This window comes from Nomascus leucogenys, chromosome 1a, assembly GCF_006542625.1.
Source record: "Nomascus leucogenys isolate Asia chromosome 1a, Asia_NLE_v1, whole genome shotgun sequence".
In the NCBI taxonomy this organism is placed as follows: Eukaryota; Metazoa; Chordata; class Mammalia; order Primates; family Hylobatidae; genus Nomascus; species Nomascus leucogenys.
Window position 1 is genome coordinate 66,596,252 of NC_044381.1, and position 26,596 is coordinate 66,622,847.

A 26,596-nucleotide genomic window follows, 5' to 3' on the forward strand; every position below is an offset into this window, starting at 1 on the left:
TCCTACCTTCCTAGAAAGGTTCCCCCAATACTTCACCCAAAATGGTATCCCCTATCACTCTCTAACCCCTTCCATGCTTTAAAAAATACTATTTTATGGCACTTATTACCTGACATTATGTACATATTTTCCTCTACCAAAAAAGTTAGCTCTATTGAGCCTTGTCTGCTTTATTTACTTCTGTACTCTCAAAATTTGGCACACAGTAGCTCTTAGTAAATTAAGAAAAAGGAGAAGAGCCCTTATTACCTGATGATGGTACACCCACCAAGCACTAGTGATAACTCGTGCATCCCAAGCAGCACTGTAGCAAAGTGCCATTGTGCCAGCTTCAGTCAAGGTCCGTGGGGGGATGGGTTCTCCTGGAATAACAATGCATAATGTTTCAATACCAAAGTATGGACTTTCTCCAGAGCAAGATATGAAAATCACATGCCGCATGACAGAGTCAATGATATATCTTTTTTTTTTTTTTTTGAGATGGAGTCTCGCTCTGTTGTTCTGGCTGGAGTGCAGTGGCGCAATCTCAGCTCACTGCAACCTCTGCCTCCCGGGTTCAAGCAATTCTCTGCCTCAGCCTCCCGAGTAGCTGCAATTACCAGCGCCTGCCACCACGCCCGGCTAAATTTTTGTATCTTTAGTAGAGATGGGGTTTCACCATCTTCGCCAGGCTGGTCTTGAACTCCTGACCTCGTGATCCACCTGCCTCGGCCTCCCAGAGTGCTGGAATTACAGGCATGAGCCACCGAGCCCGGCTGGTCAATCATATATCTTAAATACGAATACATTTTTACTTCACCATTATAAAAAGTTACTATTTTAATTAAAAATGTATTTTTAATATTGCTATTTACAGAGCAAGATTTAAATGACCTACATAAATAAAACATGTCAGAGAAGAAATATCCTTTCACATCAATAATTCTAACTTCACTCCAGAAAAGATAATTTAGAAAAATCCATTTAAAGTTTGAAGACTTCCAAAATTAAAACAGATTGGCTGAATCATGAACATGAAGAGCATATATGAATAACATGTCCCTTATGGTTAGATTTCAAATATTTTTAAATTGGGGTATAATTTACATGCCATAAAATTCACCCCTTTAAAGTATACAATTCAATGGCTTTTTGTATATTCACAATGCTGTGTGACCATGACCATCAATACTATTTAATTCCAGAATATTTTCATCATTCCAGAAAAGAAACCCTATATTCATTAGCAGCCACTCTCCACTTTCTCCTCTGTACCCAGCCCCTGGCAATTACTAATCTATTTTCTGTCTCTATGGTTTTGCCTATTTTGGACGTTTCATACAAATGTAATCATATACAGCATTTTAGGTTTGGCTTCTTTCACTTAGCTTAATGTTTTTCAAGGTTCATCCATGTTAAAAGCACATATAAGTACTTCTGTTCTTTGCAAGTCTGAATAATATTCCATTATATGGATATACCACATTCTGTGTCTTTATTAATTGAATGGCATATGGATTGTTTCCATTTCTTGGCTATTATAAATAATGCTGCTATCAATATCTGCAAGCAAGTTTTGTGTGGACACATACCTTTGCTTATCTTGGGTATATACCTAAGAGAGGAATTGCTGGGTCAATTATGTTTAACATTTTTTGGAACTGCCAAACCACTTCCCACAGCAGCTGTATCATTGTCCATTCCTACCAGCAGTATTCTATTTTCTCCACCATCATCACCAACACGTGTTACTGTTTTCTCCAGCATCATCATCAACACGTGTTAGTGGGTATAAAGTGGTATCTTGTAATTTTTTTTTTTTTTTTTTTTTGAGATGGAGTCTTGCTCTTTTCGCCCCGGCTGGAGTGCAGTGGTGCGATCTCGGCTCACTGCAACCACCGCCACCTGGGTTCAAGTGATTCTCCTGCCTCAGCCTCCTGAGTAGCTGGGATTACAAGCATGCACCACTACGCCCGGCTAATTTTTATACATATATATATTTTTTACTAGAGATGGGGTTTCACTATATTGGCCAGGCTGGTCTCAAACTCCTGACCTCAAGTGATCCACCTGCCTCTGCCTCCCAAAGTGCTGGTATTACATGCATGAGCCACAGCACCTGACTGGTATCTTGTGATTTTGATTTAAATTTTCCTAAAGACTGATGATACTGAGAATCCTTTCATGTGATTGTTGGCCATTCATGTATCTTTGCAGAAATATCCATTCAAATCTCTTGCTCATTTTTCAGCTGGGTTACTTCCCTTTCTATTGTTTAAACTTAAGAATCCTTTGGACACTAGTCTCATCAGATAAATGATTTGCAAATATTTTCTCTTATTCTGTGGGTTGTCTTTTTACTTTCTTGATAATGTTCTTTGGATTAAGGTTTTATTTATTTATTTTATGAGACGGAATTTCACTCATTGCCCAGGCTGGAGTGCAATGATGCCATCTCAGCTCACTGCAACCTTCGCCTCCAGGGTTCAAGTGATTCTCCTGACTCAGCCTTCCAAGTAGCTTGGCTTACAGGCGCCCACCACCATACCAGGCTAATTTTTCATATTTTTTAGTTGAGACAGGGTTTCACCATGTTGGCCAGGCTGGTCTCGAACTCTTGACCTCAGGTGATCCACCTGCCTCGGCCTCCCAAAGTGTTGGGATTATAGGCGTGAGCCACCATGCCCGGGCTGAATTAAGGTTTTTAACTTTATGTCTAACTTACCTGTTTTTTGTTTGATTACTTATGATTTTGGTATCATATCTAAGAAATTATTGCATGATAGAAGATCATGAAAATTTATGCCTTGTTTTCTTCTAGCAGCTTTATACTTCTGGCTTTTAAGTTTAGGTCTTGGATGCATTTTAAGTTAATTTTTATAAATGGTGTGATTAAGAGGTCTAACCTCAATCTTTTGCATGTTGATATCTAGTAGTGCCATACTACTGTTAAAAAGTTAAGCCACTGACTGGCAGAAAATACTTGCAAAAGACATAGCAGATAAAAGATTGTTATCTAAAATATAAAAAAACTCTTAGAACTCAACAGTAAAAACACAAACAGCCCAATTAAAAAATGGGCCAAAGACTTTTAACAGATACTGCATCAAAGATATACATATGAATATCTAATAAGCATATGAAAAGATGCTTTGCATCATATGTCATCAAGGAAATGCAAATTACAATAACATTGAAATACACTATGCATCAATGATAATGGCCAAAATCCAAAACACTGACAACACTAAATTCTGGTGGCAGTGGAACAACAGGAACTCCCATTGCTGGTAGTGATGTAAAAGGGTACAGCACTTTAGAAGACAGTCTGGTGGTTTCTTACAAGACTAAAAATACTCTTATCATGTGATTCAACAATCTTGATGTTTGGTATTTACCAAAATGAACTGAAAACTTGTATCCGTACAAAAACCTGCACAGATGTTTATAGTAGCTTTATTCATATTGTTAAAACTTGGAAGCAACCAAATTCAGTAGATTAATGGATAAACTGTGGTTCATCTAGACTACTGAATGTTATTCAGGGATAAAAAGAAATGAGCTATCAAGCCATGAAGAGACATGGAGAAAAGGTAAAAGCATACTACTAAGTGAAGAAGCCAGCCTTTAAAGATCAGTGGTTGTCAGGAGGGATGAACAGGCAGGGCACAGAGGATTTTTTTTAGCACAGCCAAACTAAATCTGTATGATAATATAATGGCAGATACATGTTTTATACATTTGTCCAGACTCAAAGACTATATACATCATCAAGAGTGAACCCTGGCTGGGCTCGGTGACTCATGCCTGTAATCCCAGCACTTTGGGAGGCCGAGGTGGGCAGAACACTTGAGGTCAGGAGTTCGAGACCAGCCTGGCCAACATAGTAAAACCCTGTTTCTTCTAAAAAATACAAAAACTAGCCGGGTGTGGTGGCACGTGCCTGTAATTCCAGCTACTCTGGAGGCTGAGGCAAGAGAATCGCTTGAACCCGGGAGGCAGAGGTTGCAGTGAGCTGAGATTACGCAACTGCACTCCAGGCTGGGCAACAGAGTGAGACTGTCTCAAAAAAAAAAAAAAGAGTGAACCCTAATGCAAACTATGGACTCTGGGCCATAATGATGTGTCAATGTAGATTCATTAGTTGTAACAAATGTACCGTTCCGGTGGGGGATATTGATAATGGGGAGGCTATGCATGTATGCAGCAGGGGGTATGTTGGGAAATCACTACACATTCTGCTCAATTTTGTTGTGAACCTAAAACTGGTCGAAAAAAATGTCTATTTAAAAAAAGAGGCCAGGTGCGGTGGCTCATGCCTGTAATCCCAGCACTTTGGGAGGCCGAGGCGGGCAGATCGCAAGGTCAAGAGATCAAGACCATCCTGGCTAACACGGTGAAACCCCATCTCTACTAAAAATACAAAAAATTAGCTGGGCGTGGTGGTGGGCGCCTGTAGTCCCAGCTACTCGGGAGGCTGAGGCAGAAGAATGGTGTGAACCCAGGAGGCGGAGCTTGCAGTGAGCCGAGATCGCACCACTGCACTCCAGCCTGAGAGACAGTGCGAGACTCTGTCTCGAAAAACCAAAAACAAAAAATTAAAAAAAAAAAAAAAAAAAAAAAAGAAAGAGGAAATTCTATCCCCATTGGTCTTGGCACCCCTGCTGAAAATTAACTGACCATAAACTACAGGTTTATTTCTGGAATCTCAATTCTATCCCTTGATCTATTTGTCCATCCTCATGCCAGTACCACAGTGTCCTGATTACTGTTACTCTGTAGAAAGCTTTAAAATCAGGAAACATGAGTCCTTCAAAATTTGCTCTTCATTTTCAATACTGCTTTGGCTAATCTGAGTCTCCTTGCATTACCACAGGAATTTTAGAATCAGCTTCTCCATCTCTGAAAAAATAAGATAAAATGCAGGGCCAGGGGCAGTGGCTCATGCCTGTAATCCCAGTACTTTAGGAGGTCAAAGTGGATGGACTGCTTGAGCTCAGGAGCTCGAGACCAGTCTGGGCAACATGGCAAAACCTTGTCTCTACAAAAAACACAAAAATTAGTTGGGCACAGTGGCACATGTCTATGGTCCCAACTACTCAGGAGGTTGAGATGGGAGGATCACTTAAGCATGAAAGGTCAAGGCTGCAGTGAGCCAATCGCACCACTTTATTACAGCCTGGATGACAGGAGACCCTGTCTCAAAACAAAACAAAAAAAGCAGCTGCAATTTTGAGAGGGATTACATTGAATTCCTAGATTACTGGGGAGTACGGCTATCAGAACAATATTAAGACTTCCAATACATGCACATGGGATGTCCAATTTAGGTCTTTAATTCCTTAAAATAATTTTATAGTTTGTTATCTATAAGTGTTGTAAGTCTTTTGGTAAATTGATTCCTAAGTATTTTATTCTTTTTAATGCTAATTACAAATTGAATTGTTTTATTAATTTCCTTTACAGATCATTCATTGGTAGTGTATAGAAATACAACTGTTTTTGTTTATTGATCTCATATCCTGGACATTGCTGAACTTGTTTATTAGCTCTGATAATTACTGGTGGATTCTTTAGGTTTTTTAAATGTGTGAGATCATATCAACTGTAAACATATTTAGTTTTACTTTTGCCTAGTTTGGATTTTTTTTATTTCTTTTTATTGCCTAATGACCTATATAGAACCACCAGTATAATGTTAAATAGAAATAGCAAGAATAGACATATTTGTCTTATTACTGATGGGAGGAGGAAGGTACCCAATCTTTCAGCATTAAGTATGATTGTTAGCTGTGGGTTTTTCATAAATGCTTGTTTACCAAGTTGAGGAATATCCCTTCTATTCCTAGTTTGCTGAGTGTTTTTATCACAAACAAATGTTGAATTTTGCCAAATGGTTTTTCTTCATAAGTTGAGATAATCCATGTGTGTTTTTTGTCCTGTATTAGTAGATTGTATTACATTAATTTCCATATACTGAACCAACCTTTCATTCCTGAGATAAATTACACTTTGTCATGGTATATAGTCATTTTAATATGCTGCTAGATTCGGTCTGCTAATATTTTGTCAAAGATTTTTGTCTATATTTATAACTGGTATTGGTCTGTAGTTTTCTTGTGTTATCTTTGGTTTTGTAATACTGGCCTTGTAGAATGAGTTAGGAAGTGTTCCCATTGATCCTATTTTTTGGAAGAGTTTGTGAAGAACTGGCATTCGACCTTCTTTATAATTCACCAGTGAAGCCATCTGGCCTAGGGTTTTCTTTGATGAGTTTTTTTTTTTATATTTTTCTTTATTATTAATCCAATCTCTGTACTTACAGGTTTATTTCAATTCTCTATTTCTTCTTGAGTCAGTTTTAGTATTTATATCTTTCTAGGAATTTGTCCATTTCATCTAGGTTACATAATCTGTTGGTATTCCCTTATAATCCTTTCAATATCTGTAAAGTCCGTAGTAATGTTCCCTATTTCATTCCTGATTTTAGGGATTTGAGTCCTCTATTTTCTTGGTCAGTCTAGCCAAGGGTTTATCAATTTTGTTTATCTTTTCAAAGAACCAACTTGGGTTTTGTTCATTTTCTCTATTTTTTTTTCCTATTCTCTGTTTTATTCATTTCTACTCTAATATTTACTATTTTCTTCCTTCTCCTTGCTTTGGGTTGTTTTTCTAGTTCTTAAGGTGCAAAGTTAGGTTACTGATTTGAGATCTTTCCTCTTTTTAAATATAGGCATTTACAGCTATAAATTACCCCCTAAGGGCTGCTCTTCTTGCATCTCACAAGTTTTGATACATTGTATTTTCATTTCATTCATCTCAAAGTGTTTTGTGGCATCTTTTGTGATTTCCTCTTTGTTCCATTCCTTATTTATAACTGTGATATTTGATTTCCACATACTTATGAATTTAAAACATTTTCTTCTACTCTGGGTTTCTAATTTCACCCCATTATAGTCAGAAAACTTACTTTGTCTAATTTCAATAGTTTTAAATGTATTGAGGCTTTTTTTTTTTTTTTTGAGATGGGAGTCTCGCCCTGTCGCCCAGGCTGCAGTGCAATGGCGCCGTCTCAGCTCACTGCAACCTCTGCCTCCTGGGTTCAAGTGATTCTCCTGCCTCAGCCTCCCGAGTAGCTGGGACTACAGGCGTGTGCCACCACACCCAGCTAATTTTTTGTATTTTTAGTAGAGACAGGGTTTCACCATGTTAGCCAGGTTGGTCTCGACCTCCTGACCTCATAATCTGCTTGCCTCAGCCTCCCAAAGTGCTGGGATTACAGGCGTGAGCCACCACATCCGGCCGAGGCTTGTTTTATAGACTATCCCATGGTCTACTCCAGAGAATATTTCATGTGCACTTAAGAATACGGGGTGAGCACCCCAAATCTGAAAATCCAAAATGCTCCAAAATCTAAAACTTTCTGAGTGCAGCATGATGACTCAAAGAAAATGCCCACTGGAGTTTGCTAGAAATGTTTTGGAGTATTTTGAATCTCTGATTTTTGGATTTGGGATGTTCAACTGGTAAGTATAATGCAAATACTTCAAAATATAAAAACACTTCTGGTCCCAAGCATTTCAGATAGGATAACTCAACCTGTATGGTGCTGCTAAGTAGAGTATTCTAGAGATGTCTGTTAGATTTAGTTTATAGTGTTGTTCAAGTCTTCCATTTCTTTGCTGATTCTGTGTCCAGTTATTCTATCTATGACTGTAAGTTGGGTATTAAAGTCCTCAATTATTATTGTAGAACTATCTCTTTCTCCCTTCAATTCTGTCAGGTTTGCTTTATGCATTCTAGGGCTCTGTTATTAGCGGCACATATGTTTATAATTGTTACATCTTCTTGATAGATTGATCCTTTTATCATTACATCTTTTTCTATTATGTGTGTGTGTGTGTGTGTGTGTGTGTGTGTGTGTGTGTGTGTGTTTTAGAGACAAAGTCTCACTCTGTCACCCAAGCTGATCCTCCCACCTCAGCTTTCTGTAGCTGGGACTACAGGTGCATGCCACTGCACCCAGCTTGTTAAAAAAATTTTTCTAGAGATGAGGTTTCACTTTCTTGCCCAGTCTGGTCTCAAACTCCTGGCCTCAAATAATCCTCACACTCCAGCCTCCCAAAGTGCTGGGATTACAGGCGTGAGCCACCACATCTGGCCCTCTATTAAATTTTTGTCTTACAGTCACACTAAAAATATTTTAAAGAAAGGAACAGGAATTCTGAATAGAAAGAAATATATTACCTGTTGGATTCTTAATTACACAGCTAGTAGCTCCATGAAGATCAGCATGTACATAAATGTCTCCTTAAATACAGACAAAAAATGACACTTTAAGTGCTAATTCTTTTTTACCTTTTTTTTTTTTTTTCAGATGGAGTCTCGCTCTGTCACCCAGGCTGGAGTGCAGTGGTGTGATTTCGGCTCACTGCAACTTCTGCCCTGGAGGTTCAGGCAATTCTCCCACCTCAGCCTCCCAAGTAGCTGGGATTACAGGTGTGCACCACCATGTCCAGCTAATTTTTTTGGTATTTTTAGTGGAGACAGGGTTTCACCATGTTGGCCAGGCTGTTCTTGAACTCCTGACCTCAGGTGATCCACCTGCCTCAGCCTCCCAAAGTGGCTGAGATTACAGGCGTGAGCCACCACACCCGGCCAAGTCCTACTTCTAAGTGTGAAAAATGATTGCAAACTTTAACACCGCAACAGTAAGCTTTTAAAAATTTGACCTACAATAACTTCGAAGACTGAAAGTTACTCTGTTAATGTAATACAGTACTGAAAGTCCAACACTGCAGATTAGCTCAGCAATACCATTTTAGGAATATTCACTTAAGAACTAAAAGCATCAAAACACATATTGAACAAACCATGAAGCATCATGCACCAAATCTTTCTACTAGTTAAATCTATCAAACAAAAGAGTATAACAAGAAAATCAATGCCTAATATTGAGATAACTGATCCAATCATTTAAGAGAAAATTTTTCTGAATTTTAATCTTACCTACCTGGTGTCAAGTATCTTTTCACAATTATTTCATTCTGTTGCTGATCTCGTCCACCTATAATTAGATAGTTCTCTGAGCTAATGAACCATAGAAATTTCTCAAACCTATCAAAATGAAAGAAAAAAGTTAACTTTTCTTTATAGCTGCCTGAATTCATACCCTTTTTGCAAACAAAACAAAAAAGGAAGGTATCCTGCCTGTGTAGTTTAAGACAAGTTGATGGTTTAATTTGTTTTAAGGCATCAAGCTGAATTTTACTAAAACCCTATAATACAAATTGCCCTAGGAGATTCTTAAGACAGTCTTAGAAAAAAGAAATTAAATTCTATGTTTAAAAAAGTCATCTCCTTACTCCATATAGCCTTCTTAAACTGAACTTCTAACAACAAATTTCATAAAGCAAAAGTATAAAATGTCATATGGTCCTTAGGTTTAGCTTTCTTTTAGTGAGGCACTGAATAGGCTTTAGATCACTAATAAGAAAGAAATGTTTTCCCACTCTGCTCTCAATAAATGAATGTAATTAATCTTTATATATGATATTCTTTACATTTTTTTAAACACAAAAGACCAAAAATTGTCTTTAGGAGGGTAAAATTATCACTTTTCTCAAAAGACAAAATAACTTGGGTTTTCATGTTAATACCTGCAAGATATAGAGTATATTATCTGTATGACATTTAGAAAATGACATGCAAGACAGATGAACATAAATACTTGCTACATTATATATGACTACAGAGATTATCTTTTGTATGATTTAATCCACAATTTTTAAAACTTTTGGTTAAAAATGGTAGACTAAGCACAAATACTTAACTTAAACTCCCTAATATAATAGTGAAAGGACTTTACTATTTTCTACTCTGATTTTTTGATTGGGTAACACATACTCATGGTTGAATAAAATTTTTTACTTATATAAAAAAGGTCAGCTGGACACAGTGGCTCACGCCTGTAATCCCAGCACTTCGGGAGGCCGAGGTAGGTGGATCACGAGCTCAGGAGATCGAGACCATCTCGGTTAACATGGTGAAACCCTGTCTCTACTGAAAATATGAAAAATTAGCTGGGTGTGGTGGCGGGCGCCTGTAGTCTCAGCTACTCGGGAGGTTGAGGCAGAAGAATGGCATGAACCCAGGAGGCAGAGCTTGCAGTGAGCTGAGATCGCGCCCCTGCACTCCAGCCTAGGCAACAGAGCGAGACTCCATCTAAAAAATAAATAAATAAAAAATATAAAAATATAAAAAAGATAGTGAGAGATCCTGCATCCCTTCAGTTCCTGTCACTACACCAAAGAGGGAGCCATTGTGACTGGCTTCCTGAGTATCCGTCTCAAGATTCTTTATATATAGAAAAGCTAAAATATTTATCCTAATCTTCTCTCTTTTGTTGCAGGAAGTCAGGGACCCTGAACGGAGGGACCAGCTGGAGCTATGGCAGAGGAACATAAATTGTGAAGATTTCATGGACATTTACCAGTTCCCAAACAATACTTTCATAATTTCTTACGCCTGTCTTATTTTAATCTCTTAATCCTGTTATTTTCGTAAACTGAGGACGTATGTCACCTCAGGACCACTGTGATAATTGTGTTAACTGTACAAATTGATTGTAAAATGTGTGTTTGAACAATATGAAATCAGTGCACCTTGAAAAAGAACAGAATAACAAGAGATTTTCAGGGAACATGGGAAGACAACCATAAGGTCTGACTGCCTGCAGGGTTGGACAAAATAGAGCCATATATTTCTTCTTGCAGAAAGCCTATAAACGGACATGCAAGTAGGGAAGATATCACTAAATTCTTTCCCTGGCAAGGAATATTAATAATTAATACCCTGGGGAAGGAATGCATTCCGGGGGGAAGTCTATACAAACGGCCGCTCTGGGAGTGTCTGTCTTACATGGTTGAGATAAGGACTGAAATACACCCTGGTCTCCTGCAGTACCCTCAGGCTTATTAGGGTGGGGAAAAAACTCCACCCTGGTAAATTTGCTGTCAGGGTTCTCTGCTCTCTAACCCTGTTTTCTGTTGTTTAAGATGTTTATCTCCTTCCTTCCTTCCTTTCTTCTTTTCCCTCTGTGGCCCAGGCCGCAATCTACTCAGCTCGCTGCTGCCCGCGCCACGGACTGCCTGGGACTACCACCGCACACCACCGCTGCCTGATTTTCCTCCTTTGGCTGCAGGCGCGCGGCCGCCATGTTGGCCACGCTGCTCGCCAGCTCCTGACGCCGAGTGCTCTGCCCGCCTCAGCCTCCCGAGCCCCTGCCCGGCCACCGCCCCGTCTGGGACGCGGGGAGCGCCTCTGCCCGGCCGCCCCGTCCGGGAAGAAGTGAGGAGCGCCTCTGCCCGGCCGCCCCGTCCGGGAAGAAGTGAGGAGCGCCTCTGCCCGGCCGCCCCGTCCGGGAAGAAGTGAGGAGCGCCTCTGCCCGGCCGCCCCGTCCGGGAAGAAGTGAGGAGCGCCTCTGCCCGGCCGCCCCGTCCGGGAAGAAGTGAGGAGCGCCTCCTGCCCGGGCCCCGCCCCCCCCGTCTGGGAAGTGAGGAGCGCCTCTGCCCGGCCGCCCCGTCCGGGAAGAAGTGAGGAGCGCCTCTGCCCGGCCGCGGGGGGGGCCCGCCGGCCCCTCGGGAGTGAGGAGCGCCTCTGCCCGGCCGCCCCGTCTGGGAAGTGAGGAGCGCCTCGCCCGCCCCCCGTCTGGGAGAGTGAGGAGCGCCTCTGCCCGGCCGCCCCGTCGGGAAGTGAGGAGCGCCCTGCCCGGCCGCCCGTCTGGGAAGTGAGGAGCGCCTCGCCCGGCCGCCCCGTCTGGGAAGTGAGGAGCGCCTCTGCCGGCCCCCCGGGGAAGTGAGGACGCCTCTGCCCGGCCACCCCGTCTGGGAAGTCCCCCCCCCCCCCCCCCCCCCCCCGGAGGAGCGCCTCTGCCCGGCCACCCCCGTCTGGGAAGTGAGGAGCGCCTCTGCCCCCCCCCCCCCCCCCCCCCCCCCCCCCCCCCCCCCCCCCCCCCCCCCCCTCTGGGAAGTGAGGAGCGCCTCTGCCCGGCCACCCACCGTCTGGGAAGTGAGGAGCGCCTCTGCCCGGCCACCCACCGTCTGGGAAGTGAGGAGCGCCTCTGCCCGGCCACCCACCGTCTGGGAAGTGAGGAGCGCCTCTGCCCGGCCACCCACCGTCTGGGAAGTGAGGAGCGCCTCTGCCCGGCCACCCCCGTCTGGGAAGTGAGGAGCGCCTCTGCCCGGCCACCCGTCTGGGTGAGGAGCGCCTCTGCCCGGCCACCCCGTCTGGGAAGTGAGGAGCGCCTCTGCCCGGCCACCCCCGTCTGGGAAGTGAGGAGCGCCTCTGCCCGGCCACCCACCGTCTGGGAAGTGAGGAGCGCCTCTGCCCGGCCACCCACCGTCTGGGAAGTGAGGAGCGCCTCTGCCCGGCCCCCCCGTCTGGGAAGTGAGGAGCGCCTCTGCCCGGCCACCCACCGTCTGGGAAGTGAGGAGCGCCTCTGCCCGGCCACCCACCGTCTGGGAAGTGAGGAGCGCCTCTGCCCGGCCACCCCCGTCTGGGAAGTGAGGAGCGCCTCTGCCCGGCCACCCACCGTCTGGGAAGTGAGGAGCGCCTCTGCCCGGCCACCCACCGTCTGGGAAGTGAGGAGCGCCTCTGCCCGCCCCCCGTCTGGGAAGTGAGGAGCGCCTCTGCCCGGCCACCCACCGTCTGGGAAGTGAGGAGCGCCTCTGCCCGGCCACCCACCGTCTGGGAAAGTGAGGAGCGCCTCTGCCCGGCCACCCCGTCTGGGAAGTGAGGAGCGCCTCTGCCCGGCCCCCCGTCTGGGAAGTGAGGAGCGCCTCTGCCCGGCCCCCCGTCGGGAAGTGAGGAGCGCCTCTGCCCGGCCCCCCGTCTGGGAAGTGAGGAGCGCCTCTGCCCGGCCCCCCGTCTGGGAAGTGAGGAGCGCCTCTGCCCGCCCCCCTCGGGAAGTGAGGAGCGCCTCTGCCCGGCCCCCCCGTCGGGAAGTGAGGAGCGCCTCTGCCCGGCCCCCCGTGGGAAGTGAGGAGCGCCTCTGCCCAGGGAGCGCCTCTGCCCGGCCACCCCGTCTGGGAAGTGAGGAGCGCCTCTGCCCGGCCACCCACCGTCTGGGAAGTGAGGAGCGCCTCTGCCCGGCCCCCCGTCTGGGAAGTGAGGAGCGCCTCTGCCCGGCCACCCACCGTCTGGGAAGTGAGGAGCGCCTCTGCCCCCCCCCCCAGGAGCGCCTCTGCCCGGCCGCCCCGTCGGGAAGTGAGGAGCGCCTCTGCCCGGCCACCCACCGTCTGGGAAGTGAGGAGCGCCTCTGCCCGGCCCCCCGTCGGGAAGTGAGGAGCGCCTCTGCCCGGCCACCCACCGTCTGGGAAGTGAGGAGCGCCTCTGCCCGGCCACCCACCGTCTGGGAAGTGAGGAGCGCCTCTGCCCGGCCCCCCCGTCGGGAGTGGGAGCCCCGCCCCCCCCGTCGGGAAGTGAGGAGCGCCTCGCCCCCCCCCCGCCCGCCCCCCCCGGGAAGTGAGGAGCGCCTCTGCCCGGCCACCCCGTCTGGGAAGTGAGGAGCGCCTCTGCCCGGCCACCCCGTCTGGGAAGTGAGGAGCGCCTCTGCCCGGCCCCCCGTCTGGGAAGTGAGGAGCGCCTCTGCCCGGCCGCCCCGTCCGGGAAGAAGTGAGGAGCGCCTCTGCCCGGCCGCCCCGTCCGGGAGAAGTGAGGAGCGCCTCTGCCCGGCCGCCCCGTCCGGGAAGTGAGGAGCGCCTCTGCCCGGCCCCCGTCGGGAAGTGAGGAGCGCCTCTGCCCGGCCCCCCGTCGGGAAGGGGAGGGCGGGGGGGGGGGGGCCTGCCGGGCCGGGAAGAAGTGAGGAGCGCCTCGGCCCGGCCGCCCGTCCGGGAAGAAGTGAGGAGTGCCTCTGCCCGGCCGCCCCGTCTGGGAAGTGAGGAGCGCCTCTGCCCGGCCGCCCTGTCCAGGAAGAAGTGAGGAGCGCCTCTGCCCGGCCGCCCCATCCGGGAAGAAGTGAGGAGCGCCTCTGCCCGGCTGCCCGTCTGGGAAGTGAGGAGCGCCTCTGCCCGGCCACCCACCGTCTGGGAAGTGAGGAGCGCCTCTGCCCGGCCACCCCGTCCGGGAAGAAGTGAGGAGCGCCTCTGCCCGGCCGCCCCGTCCGGGAAGAAGTGAGGAGCGCCTCTGCCCGGCCGCCCCGTCTGGGAAGTGAGGAGCGCCTCGGCCCGGCCGCCCCGTCTGGGAAGTGAGGAGCGCCTCTGCCCGGCCGCCCCGTCTGGGAAGTGAGGAGCACCTCTGCCCGGCCACCCATCGTCTGGGAAGTGAGGAGCGCCTCTGCCCGGCCACCCATTGTCTGGGAAGTGAGGGGCGCCTCTGCCCGGCCACCTATCGTCTGGGAAGAAGTGAGGAGCGTCTCTGCCTGGCCGCCCCGTCTGGGAAGTGAGGAGCGCCTCTGCCGGCCGCCCCGTGTCTGGGAAGAAGTGAGGAGCGCCTCTGCCCGGCCGCTCCGTCTGGGAGGTCTACAATGGAGGCCAGAAGCAATGTGGGGGCTGGACGTGGTGGCTCACGCCTGTGGTCCCGGCACTCTGGGGGGCGAGGCGGGTTGATCACTTCGGGCTAGGAGTTCGAGACCAGTCTGGCCAACTTGGCAAAACATGAAAAATACAACAGACAAACCAACCAACCAACTCAGTGACAACAAAACAGGTCTACCCTGGAGTCATACTCTAATTTTTTCTATTTTCCTCCCTTTCTGATCCTTTATCCCACTTTCTTTTTCTTCCTCTTCCTTCTCCCTCTTCTTTGTCAAATAGAGGATTGAGTTATTATCACTGATCCACATAAAGTCCCTCTCTACCTTATTTTAACTCCCACCCCCCCATTTCTATTCCCCGACGTCCCATGTGTAACCTTCCTAATATGTTTGATACGCATCTTTTTGTTTGTATGTATTTTTAGAAAATGTTTATTGTTTTTGTGTGCAAAAAAAAATTTAAAAAAAAGAATACAAAAAAAAAAAAAAAAGATGTTTATCAAGACAACATGTGCACCTGTGCACCACTGAACATAGACCCTTATCAGTAATTCTGCTTTTGCCCTTTGCCTTGTGATCTTTGCCTTTGCCCTTTGCCTTGTGATCTTTGTTGGACCCTTATCAAGAGTTTCTGATTTTGCCCTTGTCCCGTTTCCTCAGAAGCATGTGATCTTTGTTCTCCTTTTTGGCCTTTGAAGCATGTGACCTTTGTGACCTACTCCCCGTTCTTGCACCCCCTCCCCTTTTGAAATCCTTAATAAAACTTGCTGGCTTTAAGGCTCAGGTGGGCATCATGATCTTACCAATATGTGATGTCACCCCCCGCAGCCCAGCTGTAAAATTCCTCTCTTTGTACTCTTTCTCTTTATTTCTCAGCCGGCTGACACTTATGGAAAATAGAAAGAACCTATGTTGAAATATTGGGGGTGGGTTTCCCCGATACATTTTTAGACATAGCACAAACTGTTCTGCATATTGCTTTTTTCACCTAAAAGTACATTTTCTTCATTGCTGAATGGATGCACTACACTTACTTAACCATTCCCCTATTGATAGTAAAGAGGTTTGTAAAAAGACAAAGACATAGGGACAAAAAGAGAGAAAAGTCAAAGATGTATTTTGTAATCATCCTAGTAAAGGAATGTATAGCCAACAAGTCAATAAAAAGTAGTCAATCAAAAGAAGGCAATAATGAAGACAAAAGAGGACACAGAACAAATGGGACAAGCAAAAAGCAAATAGTAAGATGGGTAGATTGAAACCCAAATATATCAGAGATTACGTTAAATATAAATGCATTAAATGCCCAGGTAAAAGGCAAAGACTGTCAGACTGGAAAACAATGACAATGATACATATGATGCTCCTTTAAAATATAAGGATGGAAAGGTTGAAATATAATGATGAAAAAAGATAGGCCAGGTGCGGTGGCTTATGCCTGTAATCCCAGCACTTTGGGAAGCCAAGGCAGGCAGATCACTTGAGGTCAGGAGTTTGAGACCAGCCTGGCCAACATGGTGAAGCCTCATCTCTACTAAAAATAGAAAAATTAGCCAGGCATGGTGGCGGGCGCCTGTAATCCCAGCTACTCAGACGGCTGAGGCAGAATTGCTTGAACCCAGGAGGCAGAAGTTGCAGTGAGCCAAGATTGCACCACTGCACTTCAGCCTGGGTGACAGAGCAAGACTGTGTCTCAAAAAACAAAAAACAAACAAACAAACAAGATAGACCATGTAAACACTAACCAAAAGAAAGCTGATCTAGTTACACCTGACAAGGAAAAAATAGTTACAAGTTAGAAGGACATTTCATTAAAGTTGACAAAAGACTCAATTCATTAGGAAGACATAACAGTTATATAGTTTTATCACCTAATTACATTGTCTCATATATAAAAAGCAAAAACTGGCAGAAGTAAAAGGAGAAATTCGCAGAAGAATATTATAAACTTTCTGCCAATATATTTTAAACTTTAGACAAAGTCTTTAAAAAAACACTGCTTACCAAAACTAGGAAATTTGAACAGTCCTTACATTTACTAAATAATTTGAATCTGCAATGAAAAGCTTTCCCAAAGAAAACTCCAGGACTACTCAGCTTCACAGGTGAATTTCATCAGCTATTTAAGAACAACTGAAAAAGGAACACTTTCCAACTTATTTTATGAGGCAATATGACCTTGATACCAATACCCAACAAGAACATTACAAGAAATGAAAATTACAGGATAATCCTATTCATCAACAGAGATGTCAAACAAAACAGAGGGAGAAGAGACAAATACAACCAAATTTTGAAAGCTGGAAAACAAATGGACAAGTGATCAGACTTAAGAAGCTGAATCCTAAGCTGATGGTGAAAAAAGCAACAACTAAATAGCAATGTAAAACTCATAAAAGGCTAAACAAATGGCAGCACAAACACTTAAGGAAATGAGTTTAAGATGGGAATGAAAACAGGAGGACTTGCTGAGAGTCTGTTCAAGAAGCAGTTAGTTCCATATATGTTCTTTCCAGCTAATTCCTGTTCCATTTCCTAACAGAAGGCCAGAGGTTAATTTCTCTAGAAAGGGTATAAAGAAGATCTCTGGACAAGGGTAAATGTGGCACAGCTATATAATCAGGAGTAATATATGTAAAACACAGCAAATAAGTAAATGAATTACTGGATCCTAAGACTCTCAGCCTATTATTTCCACTGGGCTCTCCAAATGCTACAGCAGCCAGGTCTTCACCTTAAAAGCAGGAGAAAAAAAGAATCTTTTCCAGGAAATGAGACTATCTCAAGGGGAAAAGGGCTAAAGACAATGAAGATTCTACACAAAATGGCCAACACAGATCATTTCACAAGCCCAACCACCCAGGGAACTTCCAATCGGCATTTTAATACCCTACCACAAAATATAAAACATTGAATAGACAATCAAGGAGCACCAGACACTAATATGAAAGATGGAGACAAAAGCAACATTTTTAAAAAAGTGCCTGTAGTCCCAGCTACTTAGCAGCCTGTGCAACAGAGCGAAACTCTGTCTCCAAAAGAAAAAAAGAAAAGGAGGGTGCGGTAGGGCAGATGTGGGTATGTCAAAAACTAACAAGTTACGGTAACATGAGTAACTCTAGACATCCAATATATGGCATGAGGAATACAGTTAACAATACTGTATTATATATTGGAAATTTGCTGAGAGTAGATTAAGTGCTCTTACCAGACACACAAAAAACAGAGTAACTACATGAGATGATGGATATGTTAATGTGCTTGACTGTTTCATTTTATTATGCATATGCATATAATAAAAACATATTATAGACCTTAAATATATATATGTTTATTTTTTTGAGATGGAGTCTCGCTCTGTTGCCCAGGCTGGAGTGCAGTGGCACGGTCTTGGCTCACTGCAACGTCTGCCTCCCAGGCTCAAGTGATCCTCCCACCTCAGCCTCTCAAGTAGCTGGGACTACAGGTGTGCACAACCACACCTAGCTAATTTTTGTATTTTTGTAGAGACGGGGTTTCACCATGTTGCCCAGGCTGGTCTCGACCTCCTCACCTCAGGTTATCTGCCCGCCTATGGCCTCCCAAAGTGCTGGGATTACGGGCGTGAGCCACTGCACCCAGGCTATCCCTGTCTTTATAGAAACATCTTGAAAAGGAGAGAGTTCTGAAGGTTGATGTCCCTGAGGTAGAGCAATTGCATGTACCCAAAATCTGTGTGTTTTCGTTTGTGAGCATCTGGTCCAATGCCCTCCCTTTACTTGCTCCGAGGGTGTAGGATGTTGTGATACTCATTAGCTAATTACCTTTGGGAAATGATTTCAGAGGATTAGAGTGCCACTTCAGCCACCCATTTGTTTTTTTTGTTGTTTTTTTTTCTGAGACAGAGTCCCGCTCTGTTGCCCAGACTGGAGTGCAGTGGCGCCATCTCGGTTCACTGTAACCTCCGCCTCCCAGGTTCAAGCGATTCTTCTGCCTCAGCCACCCGAGTAGCTTGGTCTACAGGCATAGGCCACCACACCTGGCTGATTTTTGTATTTTTAGTAAGAACAGGGGTTCACCTTATTGGCCAGGCTAGTCTCGAACTCCTGATCTCATCATCTGCCTGCCTCGGCCTCCCAAAGTGCTGGGATTACAGGCATGAGCTACTGGCTGGCCCCCATTTCCTTTTGTTTGACAGCAGGCAAGTGTCTGTGTGTTTGTTGAAATGACACATTTGATCCTTTTTATGGCTCAAAGAAAAGTTAATGAATACCTTTTGAGTTTGGTGCCATGACAGAGTCATTCCTCAAACCTGTCAGCACTTATGCGTTGTCCTCTGGTCACTGCATGACTTTGCTTAAGTTCCTTACCCTCTCTGTTTCAGATTCTGAAAGTATTGTATCAAGAGCTAATAATGGGCTGGGTGCAGTGGCTCATGCCTATAATCTCTGCACTTTAGAAGGCCGAGGAGGGTGGATCACTTGAGGTCAGGAGTTCGAGACTAGCCTGGCCAATATGGTGAAATCCATCTCTACTGAAAGTACAAAAGTTAGCCGGGCATGGTGGTGCACACCTGTAGTCCCAGCTACTTGGGAGGCTGAGGCAGGAGAATCCCTTGAGCCTGGGAGGTGAAGGTTGCAGTGAGCCAAGATCGCGCCACTGCACTCCAGCGTGGGCAACAGAGCTAGGACTCTGTCTCAAAGAAAAAAAAAGTAATAATGGTAGGGCCAGGCACAGTGGCTTTTATCTGTAATCCCAGCACTTTGGGAGGCTGAAGTGGGAGGATCGCTTGAGCCCAGGAGTTCGAGATCAGCCTGGGCAACACTGAAAGATCCCGTCTCTACTTAAAAAAAAAAAAAAAAAGGTAATGGTGGCCCCTTTCCTCTCATTTACACACTGCAGGGATGAAAAGGATGACAATGTCTATGTGTGTGATAGATTGTGGAAAGACTACCACCATGTTAACTGAAGAAAGGGAGTATGTCTGCTGAACAGATTAACTTCTGGTCTCCAATCAGTATGTGTGGTGGGGTAGGGGGACTGCATGACTATAACTTTTTGTTTTTGAGAGGTCTAGCATTATCAGAGTCCCCTTAGAGATTTTTATATTTTTTATTTTTTTTTTGAGACAGAGTCTTGCTCTGTCACCCAGGCTGGAGTGCAGTGGCACGATCTCAGCTTACTGAAACCTCTGCTTCCTAAGTTCAAGTGATTCTCGTGTCTCAGCCTCCCTAGTAGCTGGGATTACAGGCACCTGCCACCACACTCGGCTAATTTTTTTTGTATTTTTAGTAGAGATGGGTTTTCACCATGTTGGCCAGGTTGGTCTCAAACTCCTAACCCCCAGTGATCCACCTGTCTTGGTCTCCCAAAGTGCTAAGATTACATGGGTGAGCACCACCGTGCCCAGCCTAAATATATATAATTAAATAAAATTTAAAAAGAAACAACTTGGAGAAGACAGCGACTTGCAAAAAAAGAATACTAAAAAAATTTAATACATCAAAACTATTCTCAGAGAGCTAAAAGAAACTAAAGCAGAAACTTATTTATTTTTTTAAAAAGGTATATCCTGAGAACCAAAAAAAAGTCCTCTCTTTTTTTGCCAGGAACACTATGTTAAGAAGACAGTTCTTAAAATTAAAAACATGATAGGAAGTAATAAAAAATTCAGCGGAAGGATTTGGTGGAAGATAAAGCTGAGTAAACTCCCAAGATGTAGAGCAAAACGATAGACTTGAAAATAGAAAATACAACAAATGGAGGACTGGTCTTAAAAACAAGATTTCCAGAAGGAAAAGAAAAAAGAAAGCAGAGGTCAGGCAGTTTTTCAAGAACTATTTCCAGAAAATGTCTCAGAACTGAAAGTTTCTGAATTAAAACAGCCCACAAACTATCCAACATAATGGATTAAAACATCATCACCAACCCCAATTGTAAAATTGGAAAAATTTGGAGAAAAAATTGGGAGGGGAGAAAAATCTACAAGCTTGTAGAAAGGCAAAAACAAGTTTCATATAAAATATCAACTATCAGCCAGGTGTGGTGGCTCAAGCCTGTAATCCCAGCATTTTGGGAGGCTGAGGCGGGCAATCACTTGAGGCCAGGAGTTAGAGACCAGCCTGGGCAACCTGGCAGAAACCCTTCTCTACTCAACATACAAAAATTAGTTGGGCGTGGTGGCGGGCACCTGTAATCCCAGCTACTCGGGAGGCTGAGACAGGAGAATCACTTGAACCCGGGAAGCGGAGGTTGCAGTGAGCCAAGATCACGCCACTGCACTCCAGCCTGGGCAACAAAGTGAGACTCTGTCTCAAAAAAACAACATAAAAAATAAAATATCAACTATCAAAATAATACCAGATTTCTCAAGTTACTATAATGAAGCAATACCTTTAAAAGTCTGAGGAGGCCGAGTGTGGTGGCTCACACCTGTAATCCCAACACTCTGGGAGGCCGAGGCAGGTGGATCACGAGGTTAGGAGTTTGAGACCAGGGTGGCCAGTAAGGTGAAACCCCATCTCTACTAAAAAAATACAAAAATTAGCCAGGCATGGTGGTGGGTGCCTGTAATCCCAGCTACTCGGGAGGCTGAGGCATGAGAATCACTTGAAACCGGAAGGCAGAGGTTGCAGTGAGCCAAGACTGCGCCACTGTACTCCAGCCTGGGCAATAAAAGTGAAACTCCATCCCAAAAAAAAAAAAAAAAAAAAAAAAAGTCTGAGGAAAACATATTTGCATAGTAGAATTCTATACTCAATTTTTTTTTTTTTTAAGAGACGGGGTTTGGCATGTTGCACAGGCTAGTCTCGAACTCCAGAGGTCAAGAGGTCCACCCACCTCACCCTCCCAGAGTGCTGAGATTACAGGAATGGGCCACCATGCCCAGCCCTCTCAAACTGTAAGAATAAAATGTTTTATAAATTGGAGACCTCAAAAACTTTGCTAGATTCTATACACCCTTTCTTGTGAAGCTTCTGGAAAACACACTCTTTCAACCAAGAAAGAAGTATGAGATCCAGAAAAGAATTTCCAAAACAGAGAAGGGTAAAGATAACTTCCAAGATAACAATAAAAGGAAATTGTATGATGCTTAGAGAGAACCAGTATAAAATTAAGTAAGTCAAAAAGCTCCAGGAGAGACTTCTGACCTCTGCAAGATAATACTGATTGAATTCCAATGTGTCTGAACACACTTGGAAGATAATATTTAGATAAATTAGTGATAAGAACAAAAATAAAAAGCAAATGAAATGACAATTAATAACTCCAGGGAAGATTTTTAAAACTGCGCAAGGAAGGAAAAAGAAAACAGAATTCTATGTGGGTCAGCTATGACATATAAATTATATGACTATAATTTAAATATTTATAATGATGCCAATGCTATTAATCTAGACAAAATCATGCTGTAACTGTGTGTGTATGTAATGGAACACAAGTGGAAAGAGGGAAATCCTCATCTTTCCCAGTGGGAAGTTAGTAAGAATGTAAAACAGAAAAACTAAGAAGTAGCAATACAAGCATATTACTAAGATAAATAAAGGCAAATATCAGAAGAATCAACCAAAAGAGCTAAAAGTAGTTTCCTTCGGAGAGCAGGCAATAGGAGTAAAGGCAAGGAACTGGAGAACTAGCTGAGTGCAGAAGCGTATGCCTGTAATCCAGCACTGAGGCTGAGGCAGGAGGATCTCTTGAGCCTAGAAGTTTGAGATCAGCCTGGGCAACAAAGTGAGACCCTGCCTCTACAAAAAATTAAAAAATTAGCTGGGCACAGTGGCATGTGCCTGTAGTCTCAGCTACTTGGGAGGCTGAGGTGGGAGAACTGCTAGAGCCCAGGAGGTCAACGCTACAGTGAGCCATGTTCACGCCACTGTATTCCACCCTGGCTGACAGAGACCCTGTCTCAAACAAACCAACAAAAAATTGCAGAGCTACTGGTTTTGTAACAAGCTTTGTAGAACTGTTTGACTTTTCTAAACAATGTGCATGGATAATTTTAATAAAAACAAAAACTTATTTGAAAGAGACAGAACACTTACCAATATACTTTTCTTGCTTTTTGAATAGAGGTAACAGTCTGAACTTCTTTTAATGTTTGCTTTGTTTTCTTTTCTGCTGATTTGAATGCCTGTTTATAGAAAAGAGTTTTAAAAACAATTTGTTAAGAATTTATTTTTTTATTTTACTTTTTTTTTCCTGAAGACATGCCAGTTTTATTATTAATTTTTTTTGCACACAAAACAATAAACATTTTCTAAAAATACATACAAACAAAAAGATGCATATCAAACGTATTAGGAAGGTTGCACATGGAAAGATGGGGAATAGAAATGGGGGGTAGGAATTAAAGAAAATAAATGAGAGAGGGACTTTGTACGGATCAATGATAATAACTCAATCCTCTATTTGACAAAGAAGAAGGAGAAGGAAGAGGAAGAAAAAGAAAGTGGGATAAAGGATCAGAAAGGGAGGAAAATAGAAAAAATTAGAGTATGCCTCCAGAGTAGACCTGTTTTGTTGTTGCTGGGTTGGTTGGTTGGTTTGTCTGTTATATTTTTCATATGTTTCGCCATGTTGACCAGGCTGGTCTCGAACTCCTAGCCTCAAGTGATCAACCCTCCTCGGCCTCCTACAGTACTGGGACTACAGGCATGAGCCACAACGTCCAGCCCCCACATTGCGTCTGGCCTCCGTGGTAGACCTCCCAGATGGGGCGGCCGGGCAGAGGCGCTCCCCACTTCCCAGACGGGGCGGCCGGGCAGAGGCGCTCCTCACTTCCCAGACGGGGCAGCTGGGCAGAGGCGCTCCTCACTTCCCAGACGATGGGCGGCCGGGCAGAGGTGATCCTCACTTCCCAGACGGGGCGGCCGGGCAGAGGCGCTCCTCACATCCCAGACGATGGGTGGCCAGGCAGAGGTGCTCCTCACTTCCCAGATGGGATGGCTGGGCAGAGACGCTCCTCACTTCTTCCCAGACGAGGTGGCCGGGCAGAGGCGCTCCTCACTTCTTCCCAGAAGGGGCGGCCGGGCAGAGGCGCTCCTCACCTCCCAGACAGGACGGCCGGGCAGAGGCGCTCCTCACCTCCCAGACGGGGCGGCAGGGCAGACGCGCTCCCCACTTCCCAGACGGGACGGCCGGGTAGAGGCGCTCCTCACTTCTCAGACAATGGACGGCCAGGCAGAGGCGCTCCTCACTTCCCAGATGATGGGCAGCCGGGCAGATGCGCTCCTCACTTCCCAGATGATGGGCGGCCGGGCAGAGGCGCTCCTCACATCCCAGATGATGGGTGGCCGGGCAGAGGTGCTCCTCACTTCCCAGACGGGGTGGCCGGGCAGAGGTGCTCCTCACTTCCCAGACGGGGCGGCCGGGCAGAGGCGCTCCTCACTTCTTCCCAGACAGGGCGGCCGGGTAGAGGCGCTCCTCACTTCCCAGACGGGGCGGCCGGGCAGAGACACTCCTCACTTCTTCCCAGACGGGGCGGCCAGGCAGAGGCGCTCCTCACATCCCAGATGATGGGTGGCCGGGCAGAGGTGCTCCTCACTTCCCAGACGGGGCGGCCGGGCAGAGACGCTCCTCACTTCTTCCCAGACAGGGCGGCTGGGCAGAGATGCTCCTCACTTCTTCCCAGACGGGGCGGCCGGGCAGAGGCGCTCCTCACTTCCCAGACGGGGCGGCCAGGCAGAGGCGCTCCTCACTTCCCAGACGGGGCGGCCGGGCAGAGGCGCTCCTCACATCCCAGACGGGGCGGCCGGGCAGAGGCGCTCCTCACCTCCCAGACGGGGCGGCCGGGCAGAGGCGCTCCTCACCTCCCAGACGGGCGGCCGGGCAGAGGCGCTCCTCACCTCCCAGACGGGGCGGCCGGGCAGAGGCGCTCCTCACCTCCCAGACGGGGCGGCCGGGCAGAGGCGCTCCTCACCTCCCAGACGGGGCGGCCAGGCAGAGACGCTCCTCACTTCTTCCCAGACAGGGCGGCCAGGCAGAGGCGCTCCTCACATCCCAGACGGGGCGGCCGGCAGAGGCGCTCACCTCCCAGACAGGGTGGCCGGGCAGAGGCGCTCCTCACCTCCCAGACGGGGCAGCCAGGCAGAGACGCTCCTCACTTCTTCCCAGACAGGGCGGCCGGGCAGAGATGCTCCTCACTTCTTCCCAGACGGGGCGGCCGGGCAGAGGCGCTCCTCACATCCCAGACGGGGCGGCCGGGCAGAGGCGCTCCTCACTTCCCAGACGGGGCGGCCGGGCAGAGGCGCTCCTCACTTCCCAGATGGGGCAGCCGGGCAGAGGCGCTCCTCACATCCCAGACGATGGGTGGCCGGGCAGAGGTGCTCCTCACTTCCCAGATGGGACGGCTGGGCAGAGACGCTCCTCACTTCTTCCCAGACGGGGCGGCCGGGCAGAGGTGCTCCTCACCTACCAGACGGGGCGGCCAGGCAGAGGCGCTCACCTCCCAGACGGGGCAGCCGGGCAGAGGCGCTCCTCACCTCCCAGACGGGGCGGCCGGGCAGAGGCGCTCCTCACCTCCCAGACGGGGCGGCCGGGCAGAGGCGCTCCCCACTTCCCAGACGGGGCGGCTGGGCAGAGGCGCTCCTCACTTCCCAGACGATCGGCGGCCAGGCAGAGGCGCTCCTCACTTCCCAGACGATGGGCGGCCGGGCAGAGGTGCTCCACACTTCCCAGACGGCGGCCAGGCAGAGGCGCTCCACACTTCCCAGACGGGGCGGCCGGGCAGAGGCATTCCTCACTTCCCAGACGGGATGGCCAGGCAGAGACGCTCCTCACTTCTTCCCAGACAGGGCGGCCAGGCAGAGGTGCTCCTCACATCCCAGATGATGGGTGGCCGGGCAGAGATGCTCCTCACTTCCCAGACGGGGCGGCCAGGCAGAGACGCTCCTCACTTCTTCCCAGACGGGGCGGCGGGGCGGAGGCGCTCCCCACTTCCCAGACCGGGCAGCCGGGCAGAGGCGCTCCTCACTTCCCAGACGATGGGGGCCGGGCAGAGGTGCTCCTCACTTCCCAGACGATTGGCGGCCGGGCAGAGGCGCTCCTCACTTCCCAGAGGATGGGCGGCCGGGCAGAGGCGCTCCTCACTTCTTCCCAGATGGGGCGGCCGGGCAGAGACGCTCCTCACTTCCTTCCAGATGGGCGGCCGGGCAGAGGCGCTCCTCACATCCCAGACGGGGCGGCCGGGCAGAGGCGCTCCTCACCTCCCAGACGGGGCGGCCGGGCAGAGGCGCTCCTCACCTCCCAGACGGGGCGGCCGGGCAGAGGCGCTCACCTCCCAGACGGGGCGGCCGGGCAGAGGCGCTCCTCACCTCCCAGACGGGGCGGCCAGGCAGAGACGCTCCTCACTTCTTCCCAGACAGGGCGGCCAGGCAGAGGCGCTCCTCACATCCCAGACGGGGCGGCCGGGCAGAGGCGCTCACCTCCCAGACGGGGTGGCCGGGCAGAGGCGCTCCTCACCTCCCAGACGGGGCAGCCAGGCAGAGACGCTCCTCACTTCTTCCCAGACAGGGCGGCCGGGCAGAGATGCTCCTCACTTCTTCCCAGACGGGGCGGCCGGGCAGAGGCGCTCCTCACATCCCAGACGGGGCGGCCGGGCAGAGGCGCTCCTCACTTCCCAGACGGGGCGGCCGGGCAGAGGCGCTCCTCACTTCCCAGATGGGGCGGCCGGGCAGAGGCGCTCCTCACATCCCAGACGATGGGTGGCCGGGCAGAGGTGCTCCTCACTTCCCAGATGGGACGGCTGGGCAGAGACGCTCCTCACTTCTTCCCAGACGGGGCGGCCGGGCAGAGGTGCTCCTCACCTACCAGACGGGGCGGCCAGGCAGAGGCGCTCACCTCCCAGACGGGGCAGCCGGGCAGAGGCGCTCCTCACCTCCCAGACGGGGCGGCCGGGCAGAGGCGCTCCTCACCTCCCAGACGGGGCGGCCGGGCAGAGGCGCTCCCCACTTCCCAGACGGGGCGGCTGGGCAGAGGCGCTCCTCACTTCCCAGACGATCGGCGGCCAGGCAGAGGCGCTCCTCACTTCCCAGACGATGGGCGGCCGGGCAGAGGTGCTCCACACTTCCCAGACGGCGGCCAGGCAGAGGCGCTCCACACTTCCCA

At 48.0% G+C, this 26,596-nt stretch overlaps 1 protein-coding gene across 2 annotated transcripts in view; it reads right to left on the reverse strand.

Annotated features, from left to right (window-relative positions):
* Positions 1 to 26,596, reverse strand: part of NEMF (nuclear export mediator factor) — a 79,275-nt gene that overhangs the window by 22,357 nt on the left and 30,322 nt on the right. For both annotated transcript variants that reach the window (XM_030810132.1, XM_030810130.1), the window contains exons 16-19: positions 22,534 to 22,622; positions 8,993 to 9,096; positions 8,227 to 8,289; positions 250 to 362 (exon numbers count right to left, since the gene is read on the reverse strand). In XM_030810132.1, coding sequence (XP_030665992.1) covers positions 250 to 362; positions 8,227 to 8,289; positions 8,993 to 9,096; positions 22,534 to 22,622 — 369 coding nt within the window. The remainder of the gene's footprint in view (positions 1 to 249; positions 363 to 8,226; positions 8,290 to 8,992; positions 9,097 to 22,533; positions 22,623 to 26,596) is intronic.